Genomic DNA, 20,065 nt, shown 5'->3' on the forward strand with positions numbered 1-20,065 from the left:
TTGACAGTAATTAAGTTGTGACCTAGGTATATCAACATCTCTTCCAAACTTCTCATCTGTTCTCATTCAGCACTAAGGTATGGTGGTAGTGACTTTAATCAGGATTTATGGAAACATGGTATGAATGAGGGTCAGAATTCTTGATGTGATAACACATGTGAAATAAAAGTTACTTTTGCATATTTGTATGTGTATGCAAAATTAAATTAGATTTCACGTGTGTTGTCACATCATGTTTATAAATTAATAGGTTTGTGTCAGCCTTGTAAATGAAAACATTTTTTCTACCTTTTTTATTTATCATTTAATCTCATTAAAATAATTTGCATATGGGATTGTTTCATGTCACCTTACTTAATATAAGGGCCAGTCATGCTTATTGCAGGGACCAGCAGGGAATATCCAAATGACTGGACGAATTTGACAGGAATAGCATCTGCCACAAAACATTCTTCAGAGATTGAAATATTTATATCTGTTGTTTTAACCAAAGACGACAAATCAGTCACATATTTTATTATTCAGTTAGCAGTTTCCAAGTATGTTCATAAACAATAGTACAAATAGAATCTTAAAAAAAATACATGATGTTCATTGTAATTTGGATGAAATTCATGTCACTTGGCATTTGTGTTTTCAACTTCAAGCATCAGAGATACCAACTGTTCACATCTTTAACAACGAATCTGAAACAGCAGAAGGGCAGGTTCAAAACACTGCTCCAAGTAAATATGAACTGCACATGCTGGGGGAGAATGGCAAGGCTCAAACAGGCAGCAGTAATCGAACTGTTTCAGTGACCACCAAAAGAAAAGGTACATCAAATAATTGGTTAATATGTGGTTGTGTTGTAAAAGTGTGAGTGAGAGAATCCTTTTCTAGCTCACTTGATACGCATGTTTTAATTGTCAGATATCAGGAAATTATATTTCCATTGAAAGAATGTAACTTGACAAGTTGTTCAAGCTTTATATGTTTAGTTGTTTGAAACCAGTTTATATATAGTTTCCAAAATGCCACTGGAAAAGAGAAATACATCTTTTGATACAGATGTGATCAAAATACATTCTGACTGTACAATATGTTTGCATGCATGTATGTGTACTGTTAAAAATCCCCAACAACCTTCCATTCTCTAGAATCATTTCCTGCACCATTAATCAGTAGGTTGGCTGACATAAACAGGAGTAAACTGAGATAAGCCAGATGGCAGAAGTACAATTTTCCTGCAATTTGACAAGTAAAGTGTAGTGCTTTCACAAGGTGACACTAGTCACAATCTCATTAAAATCAAATCTTAGTTACCTAATTAGTTATGCTACCACTAAACATTCATCACAATATTGGTCACGTCAGAAACCTTTCATCCGACCAATCAGTGCATCGCTTACCAGATCAGGAAAGTGACAGTCGGACTGTGTTTTCTAATCAGGCAACCTAAAACAAAGTAAACAAAGGGCTTTTCGAATGAACGTTATGGACTGTACGACTGATTCTGTCAAAATGATCATCTATCTCTCGCTAATGGGAAGTTACTGCGTTACCATCTCGGCCATCTATTAGACATTCCCGACTTTTTTTTTTAAATTTTTAAATTTTGAATCAATGCTTTTCTAAGCATTGTCTGGAATGGAAGTCGACAATTTCAAACTAGTGCAGTAAAGCTCGAGAAAGCTGCTTTCTGATTGACTAATGTCAACTTCATGTTATTTAGTTCATTTGTTCAAATTTCACGAAGGTTGTTCTTACTTGACCTGTAATGGGATGTCCTAAGATATTTGTGTAGAGGTAGCGAGCACTAAGATCTGATTTTAATGAGGTTGCACTACTCATGAATACAGATTCTTTTTTCCTTCAGGGTTTTCATGTTTTGGTTATCTGATTGATAATGATCTCTGACTCTTCTGAACTATACTGTTTGATTTACTCTCAGTCTCATTAAAATTAGATCCTTTACTGACACCTTTCTGTGTGAAGATCCGAGGACATGTCCATAGGAGTTGAGCTTTTTGATTAGCAAATCAGTGTTGAGGCTTCTAAGTTCTTGGTACGAGTGAGGGAAGCATTTAAGCAAGCACATCAGAATCCTGTATCTCTGAATGTAAAGCTTTGCTAATGTATGGTTGTGAATATTTATGCATTCTGTGAAGATAGGTATTGGGAGTAAAATATTTGAATTTGGATTTACTGTGTGATATACAGGAGCAAGAATAGAGAGGTCTACCAGTCAGCCACGGACCAGTCTGCCACAGACTGTGGAGGCAGTTCAGGAGCAGGAACCAACAGGTATGAATGTCAGCACAATTTAGCTTATGAGTACCCAGGAGAACAGTTCCCCTGTCATAGCAGACAACAGCCAGACCACCAGCTTGTCAATGTACTTGTCAAAGCAGTATGTATATAGGATACACACTGTTCATTGGGAGATACCGTATATGACCGCAGATAAGCCGATCCCGTAGATAAGCCGAGGTATTAACTTTACCATTAAAATATGAAAGAAAATGATATGACCCGTAAATAAGCCGAACCAGGAAGTGAAAGGCAAAGACACATTGCGAAGTAGGACTGCAAGAGTGTTACGGTATTGGCAGATATTCAATAATATAAGATAAAAAACGTTGTAATTATATTGAAAAAGTCATTATAATTTCAAATAAAGATTTAACAAACGTATCAGCATATCAGCAATATTGTTGTTATGCAAGCTTAATAATTGAGGAAACCCCAAATTGATGCAGCTCTGAGACACTTTATCACTATTGATAATCTTATATCACCTGGGCCACCTGTTCCCCTTTGTGCCCCATAAGTGATAAAGTTTGACCCAGATTTGCATATAACTCAACATTGATCAGTACTTATATTTTTATTTCATTGTTGACATCTGACACATTTGGATAAAGATACAAATCCGTCAATTCCTATCATTCCATATCTCCCAAACTGTAGTGTTTAGGGGTCCTTACTGTTCTGTTAATGACAAGTCCAATTCCTTGTCTGAGCTTCAATGGAGTCTAGCAAATCAGATTCTCCTGCCTGACGGTTCTTAGAGAATATCGTTATGATGCCTGATGTTCATGACCCTGTCTTGTTATGAGATCAAAGTACACTGACTCTGTGATGTTTCTGTGGCAGATAAATCTGGGAGTGATTTGTATGAAGCAATACCATTGAAAACAGAAGGATCTTATACGACCAACAGTACTTTAGATCTGAATGAACAAACCTACAGGAAACAGATTGCCAGTCCAGAAGATGGAACAGGGGAAGATGATGGGGAACTGGCAGCCAATGTAGCTGAGCACACAAGAGAAAGTGTTTCTTGGCACAAATACAAAAAACAGAATCCACAAAATACCTCACAAACCAACATGTCCGATTCTCACCACAAGTCAAAGAAGCAGGATGAGGATACCTCTGGCCATTTTGTGACTAAATCTTCAAAGATGAAAGATAGTTCTACACAAACAGAGGGTTATTTTGGTGTCGGTGAGAGTGGAATATATTTCCAAGAGGTCCATGGACCCTATATCCAGTGCGGTCCAAACAACAGTATTGTCAACATAGAAGTAAACAAGGACTTCTTATCAACTGTAAAGGAGGCTGGTGTTCTAACAGGTAGGGTGCCAGTATATGTCTGTGATTTTACTAAATACCCTTGTTGCTGACTTACTTATTTTGTGGTTCTTGGTAATTTGTTATTAATACTTCCTTTTCATATGTATTTTGTATTTTCATAACAGTGAGAGATGCCACTAAACCACTGCTCAGCTGCACATGGAAGGGAAATGACGAAAAGGGGAATGAGGCAGTTAAGGCTGTGAAATCATTGTGGACACTACAGTTGAAGGAACTGTTTGAGAGCATGTATGGACAAGTACTGTCACATTTTTCACACAACCTCTTTTCGCCTCTCAGGGAATTAATTGTGGATATTTTCAAAAAGTATGACGCCAAACTGACTGGAATCTTCAGTGGCTCTCTTCTGTTTGTGTTCTGGCATGCTGATGAAGAGTCAGCACAGAGCATGGTTGCTGGCAAGGAGGTGGTGCGGGAGATGTTCCATCAGCTGCTGTTGGGTATGGGCAAGGGGGAAATAGAGTTCACGCTTGATGCAGCTGTAGATACGAGTGACAGTATGGAGGCTGCAGCAAGTGGCAAAGTAGGTGGTGGTGAAGAGGTTGATGCTGATCCTCTGGCAAGTCTCCCTCTCGACTTTGATCCTCTGATAAAGACGTTGAAGTCAAGCATGTGAGTACCTGTATTTCATGTTCTAGTTCAAAATGTCATTTGCATCTCAGTTTAGGATAATGTTCAATAGGACAGGCTTTGGGCACATTTAGACACCTAATATTTGCATGACTTTGTGTTGTGATTCTTTTATCAAGGAGATATTGACGCCGGAAATATTAAAGAAGGTGTCTACGGTCCCTCTGTCTGTCCTTTACGACCTCAGTTCGTTGGATGTAGGGAGGTGATTCACGACAAAATATAATCAAGTTTCAACAGTTTATAACAGAAAAATAAAAAAACGGAAAAAACCAACTGTTACAAAATAAAATACAAACTCAACAACAATTACAAATCAGTCAATCCTATTCCTAACTAAAATTTACATTATTAAGCCAAAAATCCTACTTGAGACTGACTGAGATTGATATGGATCGTATTTCAGTATATCATAGCTTGACTTTTACATGTATATCTCATGTTTTAAGATAATATTAAACATTAACCTTTTTCTGGCATCTGAATTGAATATAATTCAATAATCACCATAACTTGTTGTCATCAATGCTTCATTATCATCGCCCCCCCCAAAAAAAAAAATTAGCGGGGGATATAGAAACGGGCTCTGTCCATCCGTCCGTCCGTCCGTCACGTTTCGTTTCCGGAGCATAACTCAGAAACCGTTCAATATTTTTTCATGAAACTTTGCAGGTCTGTCAAGTACATGCTGAACTGGTGCCTTTTGCTATTTAGAAATTTTAGAAATTTTTATTTTTACGTTTGCATGGCAACAAGATGGACTTAGGTTCTGTGTGGGTAGAGTTCGTTTCCGGAGCATAACTCATAAACTGTTCAATATTTTTTCATCAAACTTTGCTGGTCTGTCAGGGACATGCTGAACTGGTGCCTTTTGCTATTTAGAAATTTTAGAAATTTTAATTTTTTACGTTTTCCATGGCAACAAGATGGACTTAGGATCTGTGAGGATAGAGTTCGTTTCCGGAGCATAATTCATAAACCATTCGATATTTTTTCATCAAACTTTGCAGGTCTGTCAAGTACATGCTGAACTGGTGCCTTTTGCTATTTAGAAATTTTAGACATTTTTATTTCTTACGTTTCCTTTGCAACAAGATTGACTTAGGATCTGTGAGGGTAGGGTTCGTTTCCGGAGCATAACTCATAAACCGTTCAATATCTTTTCATCAAACTTTGAAAGTCTGTCAGGTACATGCTGAACTGGTGCCTTTTGCCATTTAGAAATTTTAGAAATTTTTATTTTTTACATTGCAACAAGATGGACTCTTCTTTTTTTTACAATTTCCATGACAAGTTCCACCTCTGTTAAAAAAGGTTAGGGTTTGTTTAGATTTTTTATGTCATAAATTCTGCAACAGGGGCGGGGGATATAGCCACATTAGTGGCAAACTCTTGTTTAGTATAACCCAACACTTGTGTCTTTTACCGTTATTCACTTGATGCTCAATTTAATGACTTTATTACATGTTTAATTGGTGGTAGCACCACTCAGTCCTTCAGAGTACCTTACAAAGCTTATGGACATATCATGTTCATAACTTAAACTGGTATTTGTCCTACCTCTGTGTGTTTATTAGGAAGATGGTGTTTTGGATATATATAGCAATCAGTAAGTAGCATTTGGCATTTCTCTTGTCTGGGGTAATTTTTCAATTTCAGATTGGGTTATAAATCCAGGTCTGATATGATCATGATGATATTACATGTTATGTAACATGAAGGTGGCAGTGCAGCAGAGAAGAAGATGAGTTGAGTTGCCGAAAAATTGATCAAAGGGTTTTTAGCGTAATGACATGTTTTATGAACAAAAGTCTGTTGTCATGTGCCACACACAAGCCAAAAATCCTACTTACTTATACCTTAAGAATAAAACTCAGAAGCAGCCTAAAGCAGACGGACAAACCCCTAACTAACCCACTTTAATAAATAATCCCTACAGCATCCTTAACACAGTCTACGAGGACAAACAAACCACCCTTCCAAACCTCCTAACACAATCGGTCAATGTAGCTACATCACATAGCTTACATTATTTCCTAATTAAATCCACTCATCCAACCCACCTTTATAACAGTTTACCCATGAATTCTAAAGTTGCCACATAATTTAGGTCTTTATTGCCTAAAATCACTAGGGATTGGGGAATTGTTCGACCTCCGAACACGGTAATTTGGTGTGGTCTCCCTCACCTGTGGTGATCTTCCCGATCATGCAAGACAATGAGAGCATTCGCGCCAATCACTTATATACTCGCAAGGACACGTAACCTCTGGGTCAACACACATAAACGGTGCAGCCACTTGCTAATCCAATCTGTCACCAACCAATCGGAGCGCTCTTACCATACGACCCACGACTGAAAACACTAAATCGGCATGCCACCGACAAACGCACGTGGGGCAAGATCTGAACGTGCTGTCCAAAGCGAACTACATATCGGTAAGGAGCTATTAACCACATAAATGCTACCATCTATCCTACATAATCAGAGGAAATTTCAATATTTCTACACATAGTTTGTAGATAAGTATGACATTGCATGGCTTGTCCTGGCAAGTGTCTCGATAACTCACCACAGAATTCAGATCATATTTTAAAGTAGCAACAGGCTCTAGTATCTTCCCTGTTGTCCGACTTTGCCTACTAAGGTTCATCAGCTGACTGAGGCAACTGAGCGCGATGAGGGACTGGGCTACCATCTGTAAGGACTGCTGATATAGACTTTGAGACAATGTCTGAACACTGATTGCTTATTGTATGATCTATGAAAAGTTCAGTATTACAAGAGGGTGCATGTAAATGAGCTTCTTCACAGTAAACCAACAGAAAGAATGGTGGAGGCTTATTGTTTGATAACAAGGTGTACCTGCCGTGAAATTGAGTTAGGGTTTCTGATTGTTTGGGTGACATGATGACTGAGATTGATATGGATCGCATTTCAGTATATCATAGCTTGACTTTTACATGTATATCTCATGTTTTAAGATAATATTAAACATTAACCTTTTTCTGGCATCTGAATTGAATATAATTCAATAATCACCATAACTTGTTGTCATCAATGCTTCATTATCATCCCCCCCCCCCAACAAAAATGGCGGGGGATATAGAAACGGGCTCTGTCCGTCCGTCCGTCCGTCCGTCACGTTTCGTTTCCGGAGCATAACTCAGAAACCGTTCAATATTTTTTCATGAAACTTTGCAGGTCTGTCAAGTACATGCTGAACTGGTGCCTTTTGCTATTTAGAAATTTTAGAAATTTTAATTTTTACGTTTCCATGGCAACAAGATGGACTTAGATTCTGTGAGGGTAGAGTTCGTTTCCGGAGCATAACTCATAAACTGTTCAATATTTTTTCATCAAAATTTGCAGGTCTGTCAGGTACATGCTGAACTGGTGCCTTTTGCTATTTAAAAATTTTAGAAATTTTTTATTTTTTACGTTTCTTTGGCAACAAGATGGACTTAGGATCTGTGAGGGTAGAGATCGTTTCCGGAGCATAATTCATAAACCATTCGATATTTTTTCATCAAACTTTGCAGGTCTGTCAAGTACATGCTGAACTGGTGCCTTTTGCTATTTAGAAATTTTTGAAATTTTAATTTTTTACGTTTTCCATGGCAACAAGATGGACTTAGGTTCTGTGTGGGTAGAGTTTGTTTCTGGAGCATAACTCATAAACTGTTCAATATTTTTTCATCAAACTTTGAAAGTGTGTCAGGTACATGCTGAACTGGTGCCTTTTGCTATTTAGAAATTTAGAAATTTTTATTTTTTATGTTTCCTTGGCAACAAGATTGACTTAGGATCTGTGAGGGTAGGGTTCGTTTCCGGAGCATAACTCATAAACCGTTCAATATCTTTTCATCAAACTTTGAAAGTCTGTCAGGTACATGCTGAACTGGTGCCTTTTGCCATTTAGAAATTTTAGAAATTTTTATTTTTTACATTGCAACAAGATGGACTCTTCTTTTTTTTACAATTTCCATGACAAGTTCCACCTCTGTTAAAAAAGGTTAGGGTTTGTTTAGATTTTTTATGTCATAAATTCTGCAACAGGGGCGGGGGATATAGCCACATTAGTGGCAAACTCTTGTTTAGTATAACCCAACACTTGTGTCTTTGTCGTTATTCACTTGATGCTCAATTTAATGACTTTATTACATGTTTAATTGGTGGTAGCACCACTCAGTCCTTCAGAGTACCTTACAAAGCTTATGGACATATCAAGTTCATAACTTAAACTGGTATTTGTCCTACCTCTGTGTGTTTATTAGGAAGATGGTGTTTTGGATATATATAGCAATCAGTAAGTAGCATTTGGCATTTCTCTTGTCTGGGGTAATTTTTCAATTTCAGATTGGGTTATAAATCCAGGTCTGATATGATATTACATGTTATGTAACATGAAGGTGGCAGTGCAGCAGAGAAGAATGATGAGTTGAGTTGCCAAAAAATTGATCAAAGGGTTTTTAGCGTAATGACATGTTTTATGAACAAAAGTCTGTTGTCATGTGCCACACAATGCCAACAAACAATGTGACCAACAATCAGTCAGATCACCAATCAAAATGAGAGTATGTGATCAAAATTGAAACATATAAAAACATGAAGACAAAGTCATTGTGAAAAAAATTCATCTCTCAGAAGTATGTATGTGTTCCATGTGATGCGATCACAACCTGGCATCGCTGTGTCATGTCTGGATGGTTGCCCAGGGAAGATTGTTCCACGAGTTTCTGTAGAGTTGACAGAAGGACAGGGAATTGTGAGAGGGTGATCTACAGCTCATTCTATATATGTGTGTGTGTCTGTCTGTCTGTGTGTGTGTCTGTCAGTGTGTCTGTCTGTCCTGTCCTGTCCTGTTCAATTGGGTTGAGGTCTGGTGAATGGGGTGGCCACGATGAGGTCATGCGTTATCATCCATGAGGATAAAGCCCAATCTGATTGCACAAGCATACAGGCTAGCTAACACATCCAGAATTTCATTCCTGTAGTGCACACCTGTCATCATGTACTGCTGTAGGACATAGAGATCGGTTCTTCCAGCTCTACTGATCCCACCCCAAATCATGATTGAGCCCTCCCCATAGCAGTCATGTCAATTCATCAGTGAAAAGTACTGGAGACCAGTTCTCATCTGTCAAATTGATGTGATCGTCGGCCCGATCCAAACATGCCTGCATGTGATGTCTGGTCAGTTGGATGCGAATGCATACCCTACAAGAGACCAACCTCATGAAGATGATTATGCACTGAGTTGAAACATTTACGCATCTGGCGTTCTGCAGGTCATTCTGGTGGGAGTCACCAAGTGTTGACGTCTTGCAACGATCTGTCAGAGAAATCTGTCAGCTGTGTAGTGGAATGTCCAAGCATCTGGTATCGATTCCATGCCCTGATAATCCCACTTTGGCTGACACCAAAGATGTTTGCAACGTAATGTTGGGTTGACCCAGGGTACCTATGCATCTGCCTAATTCTTTTTCTTCAAACAACATTTATGTTTGTTTGTTGTTCAACGCCGCACTCAGCAATATTACAGCTATATGAAGGCTGTCTGTAAATAATCGAGTCTGGACCGGATAATCCAGTGATTAGGAACAATGACATGCATCAACCAAGTCAGCGAGCCTGACCACCCGATCCCGCTAGTCGCCTCTTACGACAAGCAGAGTCGCTTTTTACAGCCATCGTGGGTTACTGAAGGCCTGTTCTACCCCGGATCTTCACGGGTCAGCAACATTTATGATAATGAGTGGGCATAAGTGCATTCAGTTGTTTCAATCCTCAGTAGCAAATAATGTTATGCTCTCTGATAATGATGTGCAACGATTCTGTCACAATCATATTTGACACCTTGAAACACCTGAAACAACAACTTATGTGATGAGCTAAAAAACAAGCAGAAGCCATTATATTAATGATTTAAATGCCTCACAGGTTTTTCATATAGGAAGGTTTAAAGATTGTGTGACGTCAATGAAGTAAAATGTAAACAACTTCTAGCTGACATGACAGTCACCATTCAAAACAAACAAAGGACAAATACAGTCCATATTTATTTGTTACTGTAAATGAATTCCAGTTTATTGTGAAACTTAAATGTTTACATTTTTTACATCTCCTCTACAACTACAAAGCCTATGTTAAATACAGTTCAATTGGCATTGAGTTAGTTTATGATGACTTTAAAACACATCCATGCTGCTATTCTTGCACGCTAAACAAGTTAATCACATACCATGTTGTGTTGTCTTCTCAACAAGCGATTTCTCCTGTTACCATACATTTTTCTCATTTTCATTTCGTAACTGCATATGTAATGTATAATAGCACTGTTATATCCCGGTTTTTATATTAGCAACACTTCTTACAATTTGTAGGTGTTTTATAATGCATGGTCTAGCTCGTACTCGATCCCGAAAATAAGCTTTTCAGCAGTGAAGGTAACCAAAGTAACAGAAGGGAAATACTTAGTGTACACATTTACATCTATATTTCTATTAAATCTTTGAAAGGCATTTAGAAGTGATACACATAAGGAAGAGAATTTATGGATGTCAACTTTTTTATTATGAGGAACACAACTTTTGGAGTATATACTAAGTCCTTCATCAGGTGAATGAATGCAATGAGGCAGAGAGCATATACCAGAATTGTATAATAGAATTATATAATAGGTGATGGGGTTCAACTGATGGAAGATGGTGTCATTTATCTCTCTGTTCTGGTGGAGGTCTTTTAGAGTCTTTTTATGTTCGCATTCTAGTTTAGCAGTGGGGTCTTTCTTGATGATGAGATAGGTGGTTTAGTCAGAGAGGGTGTTGTTGACGAGCTGCAGGAAATCGGGGGTGTTCTGCTTCTGTTATGGTGTGTGTTCTACAACACCACCCAGTACCTCTCCAGACTTCTAGCTCCCTTAGGCAAAGATGGCAAATCCTACATCAGTGACTCCTCCTCTTTTGTCAACCAGATGAAAGGAGCTAACCTCACAGGCACCATGGTCAGCTATAAGGTAATCGACCTCTTCACCAACAACCCTCTACAAGAAGCACTTGACATCCTCCACAACAAGCTACAGAATAGAATTAACGACCAAGACACCAAACTCACCATAGACAGCTGATAATCATCAACCTAGTCTCAAGCAGCTTTGCCACATCATCAACTCTTTAAAACAAGAAACACAAAACAGATATTTTTGGCCATAAAAGTAAATTAAGCAGATCAGGAGGTGCAAAAAGAAGATTTCCGGATCAAAATGATCACAACAAGGACATGCCAACCATTAGTATTGAAACACATACAATTCAGAAAACGCACTCAGTGCATTAACAAAAGGACCATGGAGCTGCATGCACTGCAGGTGCAGCAGCACTTTGAACGGTATTAAAGTGCAAGGTTTTTGATTGCCTGGCATCTGCGTCAATCGAACAGTGACAGTTCATCAACATGCCAAGATTAACAGAAGTGCAAAGAAACAACGCCAAAGGCGGCTTGCAGGCAGGGGAATCCTGATCAGCTGAAGCCAGGGTTTTCAGTGTAGCACCATCACAAGGCTGTGGGATCGGTTTCCACAGCATGGGTCAAAACGTGATTGGCCAAGGTCGTGACGACCAAGAGTAACCCCCTCCCCCAAACCCAAGATCACTACATCTGACTGTGCCACCTACATGAAAGGATGACCACAGCCACCTCAACCACATCCCAAATACCCGGACTGCGCAGAATCTCCAACCAGGCCGTACGAAACGGTTTAAGAGCAGAAGGTCTACGAGCAAGACGTCATTTTTGACGCATCATATTGAGTCTGGTTCAGCGACGAATCAAGATTTCTCCTCCGTCGAGGGGGAAGAGCATGGGTCTACAGACCTGGGGAGAATGTTACGCCGGAAACTGCATACAGGAAGTGGACAGGTTTGGTGGGGTAGCGTTATGATGTGGGTGGCTATCTCTCATCATGGCAGGACCGGTTTGGTCCATATCAATGGCAATCATACGGCTCAACGATACATAACGAAAATTCTCCTACCACATGTCCTCCCAATTGCATCCAACGGCAACGGTGTATACCAGCAGGACAACGCTCGACCGCATACAGCATGGATCACAAGAGCCTGTCTACACAACACCATTGAAGTTCTCCCCTGGCCCTCCAGATCCCAAGATTTGAACTCGATAGAGCACCTGTGGGATTAATTGGATAAATGGCTATGCCGACGTCAACCACAACCCCAGACTTTGCAGCAGTTGGCTTTTGCGTTGCAGGCCGAGTAGGTTACCATTCCCCAGAATGTGATTCGCATACTCGTCTCTTCCATTGGCAGGAGATGGCAGGCCACTATCGATTCCAACGGGGGACATACGAGTAATTGATGATAGGTGACCTTCATCTTCGACTTTTCCTATGTACCGATAACTGAGATGACTACAATCACTGAGTGTCCTCTTCACAACATTTTGGCTTAATACCTTGGATGGTTCCTCGTATAAATGTATTTTCCTACCTCACATAAATCTGGCTTTGCATTTCTTTTTTTGAAGAGTATGTTTTACTTTCCACGACAAGATCTACAAACAAATGCATGGACTGCCTATGGGCTACCCTCTATCTCTACTCATTGAAATCTTCATGACATTCTTCAAAGAATCACACAGCACAGCACCATTGCAACCCCTCTGCTAGTAGCAGAAAGTAGACGACACATTCACCACCAAAGCCCACCAGCACGACCACACAGAGCTCCTAAATCATCTCAATGCCCAGCACCAGAGAATCCAGTTCAATAATCCAGTCAACGCCTTCCATTCGTAGAAGTGTCCCTCCAAACCACAGATGATGGACCAAGAGTGAGTGAGTGAGTGAGTTTGGTTTTTAAGCCGCTTTTAGCAATATTCCATCAATTCACGGCGGGGGACACCAGAAATGGGCTTCACACATTGTACCCATGTCGGGAATCGAACCCGGGTCTTCGGCATGACGAGCGAAAGCTTTAACCACTAGGCTACCGGAACGCCCCGATGGACCAAGAACATCAGTGTACTGCAAGCCAACACACACACACAACTCCTGCCACCATCCCCAGATAAAATCCATTTGCCACCCTGATGCCCTCAGTGAACTGGACTATCTCAAGTTACCCTTACTTAGTCTCTAAAACCCTCTGCAAGACCCTCAAGAACTCTGATTCCAGATCCAAACCTGCCCCATCACCCATCAGAATCACCATAACCTACCAAGCCCCTGTCACTCATCAGATTTTCTACCTCATCAAGTACAGAGCGAACATAGATGTCACCTCTTCTAGCGTCAAGTCCACCAAGACCCATCTACAAGCCAACGGTAGAGGCACAAGCAGCATAAATCCAAACCCCTGAGGATGTTTATACCAAATCCCCTGCAACTGTGGCCACCAGTTCAGGTGGAGAAACCCTCAGACTCAAAGAACATCAGACCTCTGTCAACAAGCAAGACCTGAAATCCAATATTTCCGAACACATCCTCAAGAACCAAGACCATACCATCATGTGGGAAGCCACCAAAGTCCTGTCTACCAACAACAACTGGTGACAAAGAAACCTACAAGAAGTTGTTGACATCAGGAGACACAGGCCACCCATGAACCGTGACCAGGGAACCTATCTGTCCTGTGCTTGGGATTTATTGCTTTGATCTTTGTTGGCATTTATCATCCAGCTGGCTTACATTTGCCTATTGCTATTTCCATTCTTTTTTTACTGTAAAGTATTGGCTTCCACTGTCTATTGCTAAGCATTTATCAGTGCCATTTGTCTGTTGGCTTCCCTTGTTAAAGTTTCCACTATTTGTTATCTTATTACTTTTATTGTTCTTACATGTACATATATATGCTCTCTGCCTCATAGCTTTCCTTCACCTGATGAAGGAGTAAGTATATACTCCCAAACATTGTGTTCCTCATAATAAAGAAGTTGGCATCCATAAATTCTCTTCCTTACATTTCTATTAAGCTGCTACATATTTCATATGTTTAATGTGAAAGGTGAGCTTTAGTAACTATGGATAACTACAGTTGGTAAGGCAACAGATTACAGCATAAGCCATGTACCAATTGTGTGACATCAACTGACACATATTTTAAATATTTTATATTTTGATCTTTTTTTCACTTTTGCCATGCTCCTAAGTTTTCAAAATACATTTCCCCCCACTGAAACCATTTATATCCTTAGCAACTACTTGACCAATGAAGCGGGAACTTCACATGCTTTTTCCCCACAATGATGACTCCTGATCTTGTTCAAGAGGTTTGAATCCAATTTTCAATATGGCCAACACAGCTGCTGTATTGAAAAATATATTTGTGACCATTCCTTGGCCGTGTACAAAATGTAATGACATTTTATTTTTTTTATCATCATGTGAGAGTCAACACTCCATTTTAATTTATAATTAAATGTTGGCCTTTTTAGACTACAGTCAAGTCTCGTTAATCCGACACTCGTTAATCCGACACTCGGCTTTATCCGACACAAATGATGGGAACCGATTGATTCAGTGCTATTTAGTCCTGTGTGTCGTTGATCATGTGATAAATTCAGTGAGTAATGTCTCTATTGTTATGTATAAATGGGAAAATTATTATTATTTTTGCACAGTCATTAATTATAAATTAAGGAATGAATGAATAAACAACATAACAATATTAATATTTCGTTTTTAATGATTTTATTACAAGGTACACACGGTTATTATCTATCGTGAAGACGTCCGATTTTCGATCACAAATCACTTAATTTCGTTAATCCGACATACTCGTTAATCCGACACAATCATGTGCAACCAACGATGTCGGATTAACGAGACTTGACTGTATTTTGAAATTATCTCAAAATTCATAATTAGCTATAGAAACATCTTCTCTGAAGTTGCCAGTCTGGCAGGATGCTGACATCAACTTTTGTTAAGTGGCTATCTTTGTTTACTAAATATTCAGTTGAGCCACAGTGCTATTGCACATATCATTTCATCAAATATACTGAACTACAGAAAGTGCAGGATTTCCTTTGCTTATTTGTGTGGATATCATGCGCTGTCATATTCGGGGGGGGGGGCTTTGATTAATTTCCATTATTAGCAATATGAAGTGGATACTTAAACTGTTAGTTGTCTGGTTCGTAATTTGAAAGCCGGAGCCATTATAAATTAATTATTAGCTCTGAACCCCCATGTCATAATAATGAAATTGTGAGCTTCAAACATTGAGTTTGGTAGGTCAGCCCAACCATTTGACTGGATTTATTCATGATAGACATAATATCACAGCCTTATAAGCATCAGTAAGTTACCTTTAACTTAAATGTAATTTTAAAAATATTTAAGATTTTCAGGGGAAAAGAGTCAGTTATTTTTACATATTCGAGAACCTTCATTGTTAAATCTCCTCACATCTGCTCAACTGGCCTATGTAAAAGCACACAAAGTACAGATGTTTGGCATTGACATCTAGTTTCATTTTGTGTACATGGGTTTTCAGGGGAAAATATGTTTGTTCTGCCATTTTTTTCCAGTTTGATGAGACAGAAGGTGATATTACATAAAACTGTATTGAAACTTGTTTGTAATTCACGTTATTTTTATGTATCTATGCAAATACATCATGTATATAGCTTTGTTACAATGAATAAACCTACAGTAATAAGGTATCCATTCTGTTTATTTTTGTTATCAAATAATATCATTAACTATTTCAGTACTAATCTTGAAACCCACTGTAGTAGGATTTTAACCTGTTGACTACAGGGTTCATGTTATTAGGTGAGCTACAGTGCCATTTCACTATTTTTGCAATTATTATCACAATCAACCCTTGTTAGAAGGTTATATGTCATGCACATGACTAAGGCTACAATTAATATCTACCTCCCAATTAAATCAGAGGATATTCCTGTAGTCGTTATTCTCAGTTTCCCAGATACACATCAGTATTTAAAAGTAGATGTTAAGAAGTTATCAGCCACACAACCAAAGTCTACTTGAGACTTGAAAGGGTTTCTTGTCCTGAAGAGCTGTGCTGGTAAAGTATATGGATGACATCATCTTCTATTTTATGCTCATGATCTAATGGAGCAAAGAAATTCTCTCCCTGACTGTTGAATTTCCAGCAGTCATGAATAGTCAGGACGTTTGATACAGATTACTTAAATAAGAGTATGAGTTTACTAGTCCAAACTTGTTTCTTGATGCCAGTTGGGACATCAGTAGATTTGGTCCTAATATATGGACTATTATTCCCTGAGGTTACTAAACTGATATCCTTTCACAAGCTTCAGACTAATGGCTAAAATTCATTGTAGGATGCTTGTTAACACATTTGCTGATGAAAGTTGCTTTGCGTGGAAAAAGGGCTAGCTGGTCCTCCTATATTGTGGCTTTTCAATGCCCCCTGGAACATAAAGTTGAACATTTGTCACATTTGTCTTCCAACTATTACATTTTTCAGCTTATCAGAAACATCCATTCAAACAATGACCTTGACATTTATGGACAGACATTTTCAACAAATGATTCCTAATTCTAACATTATGCATTTTTTATTTTTTCAAGCCAACAAAAAGCAGATAAGGATGCATCCAAGAGGGCGAAAGGTTTGTGTCTATTTTAACTGATCAGTGTGCCATAGAACAGAAAAAAAGCTTACTTAATTAGTGTTTAAGTTGAAGTTTTTATGTCATTATTAACTTTATTGTCACCCAAGGATTAAACCAATTGTGAAATAGAGGCGAAAGTGGAAATATTTTGGATTTATTCCAGCATGGTCATTGTATTAATACACTATTTGCAGAGAACATTTAGACCACAAAACAACTGTTTTCAATCTTATAATTTATTTATAGTGTTTACATACAATACTTTACACAGATCATGCATAGTTTGGAATCTTGGTACTGGGGTGGTTATGAGCAGCCAGTGAAACTGGACTGCCTTAGGATTTTGTCAGAAATGGACTGCTGCATGTGAATCCTGTTATATCCTGATCAGGGTCTTTGATACTGACTAGCCATCAGCTGTTGGCAAAGTGTTAATGAATGTCCTATCAATCTACTGTAGCCAACTATAACCATGGAGCTGGCATGGCAGTTTAGGTAAGGCTTGAGTAGCATGCTGAATGGGAAAGTTAAAGAACCTAACAATTAAAGGAATGATGTTTGCCATAGATATTTATGTCCTGGATCTTTCAAACATTTCCTGAAAATGCCTCTGCAGTTAGGACAAGTACCATGATCACATGCAGACCAATATAGATTTAACTTATCACTTAGGAGATTACATCTCATGACAACCAACAGACATTAATCAGGTATCTCTATTGATATCTTTAACCTTTTAAAGAGAACTCTGTTGTTTGATCCTTATCATGAGCATACCTGTAGACTGTATAAAGTATAATAAGCATACATGGTGAAAAGAAGGTTCAGTTAAGAATAATAAGCATACATGGCAAAAAGAAGGTTCAGTTAAGAATAATAAGCATACATGGCAAAAAGAAGGTTCAGTTAAGAATAATAAGCATACATGGCAAAAAGAAGGTTCAGTTAAGAATAATAAGCATACATGGCAAAAAGAAGGTTCAGTTAAGAATAATAAGCATACATGGCAAAAAGAAGGTTCAGTTAAGAATAATAAGCATACATGGTGAAAAGAACGTTCAGTTAAGAATAATAAGCATACATGGTGATCAGAAGGTTTAGCTGAGGATAAAGAGCATACATGGTGAAAAGAAGGTTCAGTTAAGTGTAGCTGGATGTGGAGTCATCCCTAAGATGACACCCTTACCTTGTCAGCTTGCTGACAGAGCTCTTTGGTCATATGAACAAGGCGTCTAATTTCTGATCAGAAGGTCCATGGTTTGAATCCCATCACGGGACTCGGAAATTTTATGGCCACTACATTGGCTGAGCACGTTCATATTAAATTTGAGGAAAATAGGCCTCAGTACCCTACTATGCGGCCCAGGATGTGCCTTCTGTTGACGGGGCAGTATGTAGCAGGACGTGGAGTCATCCCACAGATGACATCCTTACCTTGTCAGCTTGGTGACAGGGTTAACCTCTTTGGTTATATGGACAAGGTGTCCGACTTCTGATCAGAAGGTCCGTGATTCGAATCCCATCCTGGAAATTTTATTGCCGCTACATAAAGGAAACACATGCATAACTGGGCATTGCTACAAATAATAGCCAGGAGCTAATGAAGTTGGCAAGTATGATTCTTTGTAGCAAATGTCCAGTTATGCTGTGCTATCCGACATAAATACTGCAAATGTAAACAAAATACAACACAAATATGCTCCATGGAAATGTCATGCAATACATTCATAATACATGAGAATCTTTAACTTCATGCTTCGATATCTGTGTTTAAATTTAAATTGGCATGTATATTTGTACTGCACATGCATTTTGTGCGATTTTATCATTGTAGCCAGCATTTGCTTAGAATTACCGGTAATACATCTCTGTATTTTAAGTAAAGAGTCATTGTCAACCATCAACTTTGGCTGTTGTGGATGATGTTGCAAAACAAAATGTTTGATAAATACTGACCATATTGGATGAAACTTGGTCTTTTGTGTATTTTGTAGCAATTGGAGCCAAAGGGAGCTATGTGTGTGTGTTTTTCTTAAGCACATATATTCAAGATGTATCAATTATTGCACTGCAGATATATCATCTGTTATGTGTGTATTTAGATTGGGATTTTTATGTGAAGCAGCAGGGGGGTTTGTCCCTGCACTCAGCAGGGTATGCCAGATGGTTGTCTGACAGTAAGGACTACTGTTGAAATGTCAGGTAATTCTATATGATCATCAGTTTTGCCAAAAGGGGAAAAATAATACATGAGGACATTACTGACTGAGAATCCCTCTACCTGGCACTTTTATGTTAATCTTGTGTAAGATCTGACCATCATCAATATTGTACTCCTGTAAATACTATAATTAACTATTTGGGGTAATATACTGAACATGTTAATGAATTTGGATCATATATGTTACTTTTGTCTGCAGATGCGTTACGTAGAATCATGTTGACTTTAGGGGGACAAATATGCCAGTACAGTCATTCTACTGGTAGCAGCATGCTCAATAATTACCTACAAGAACCTGTTCCAGGGGAAGGTATACCAGTTTAGTTTGATTGATACATCCTTGTAATGAATTCTCACCAAATACAAAACTGAAAGTAATTGTAACTTTGTTACTTCATGTCAGAATTGAAGGAGATAGAAAAACGCTTGCAGTCAATGGAAACCGGCTTTAAACGGCTGCAACACAATATGAACGAACAATTGGACAGTTTTCGTGGTGATACGGAGAAAGGCAGGAAGGAGATCCGCGAGTTCACACAAACAGTGCTAGAGACTGTACAGAAGAAGGAGCAAGAGCAGCCGTCAACAACTGGGCATATGCAATCCTCTTCACCTTTAGAGATCTCACAATTTCTAAGCATGAAGGGAAATGATTGGAGCAGTTCAGCAGGAATTCATCCCCAAGTACAGACTGAGGGGATGGCATATGTAGTGGAAACAATGAGAAGTGATCCTTCATTCACAACTAAGTCAACTGATAAACCAACACCTGCAACTGAACGCAATGAATCCCCAAGTGCAGCGTCCCCAGAAATGTTGGTGCATTCCTGATTTATATTGCATGACCGGTACTAGTGCTGTGAATATCTTGTGTAACATCTACATTTTGCTTTTAGTGTTAAGTGTATGCTGGATAGGAATAGGTCCCTTGTCTGAAG

The 20,065-nt window shown here is 38.8% G+C and overlaps 1 protein-coding gene across 5 annotated transcripts in view; it reads left to right on the plus strand.

Moving 5' to 3' along the window:
• Positions 1 to 20,065, plus strand: part of LOC124131415 — a 106,023-nt gene that overhangs the window by 57,789 nt on the left and 28,169 nt on the right. For all 5 annotated transcript variants that reach the window (XM_046494689.2, XM_046494690.2, XM_046494691.2 and 2 more), the window contains 6 exons: positions 648 to 815; positions 2,203 to 2,286; positions 3,139 to 3,621; positions 3,747 to 4,254; positions 16,863 to 16,903; positions 19,531 to 19,942. In XM_046494689.2, the coding sequence (XP_046350645.2) occupies positions 648 to 815; positions 2,203 to 2,286; positions 3,139 to 3,621; positions 3,747 to 4,254; positions 16,863 to 16,903; positions 19,531 to 19,942 (1,696 nt within the window). The remainder of the gene's footprint in view (positions 1 to 647; positions 816 to 2,202; positions 2,287 to 3,138; positions 3,622 to 3,746; positions 4,255 to 16,862; positions 16,904 to 19,530; positions 19,943 to 20,065) is intronic.

Source organism: Haliotis rufescens, unplaced genomic scaffold (genome assembly GCF_023055435.1).
Source record: "Haliotis rufescens isolate VD_foot unplaced genomic scaffold, xgHalRufe1.0.p SCAF_1, whole genome shotgun sequence".
Taxonomy (NCBI): Eukaryota; Metazoa; Mollusca; class Gastropoda; order Lepetellida; family Haliotidae; genus Haliotis; species Haliotis rufescens.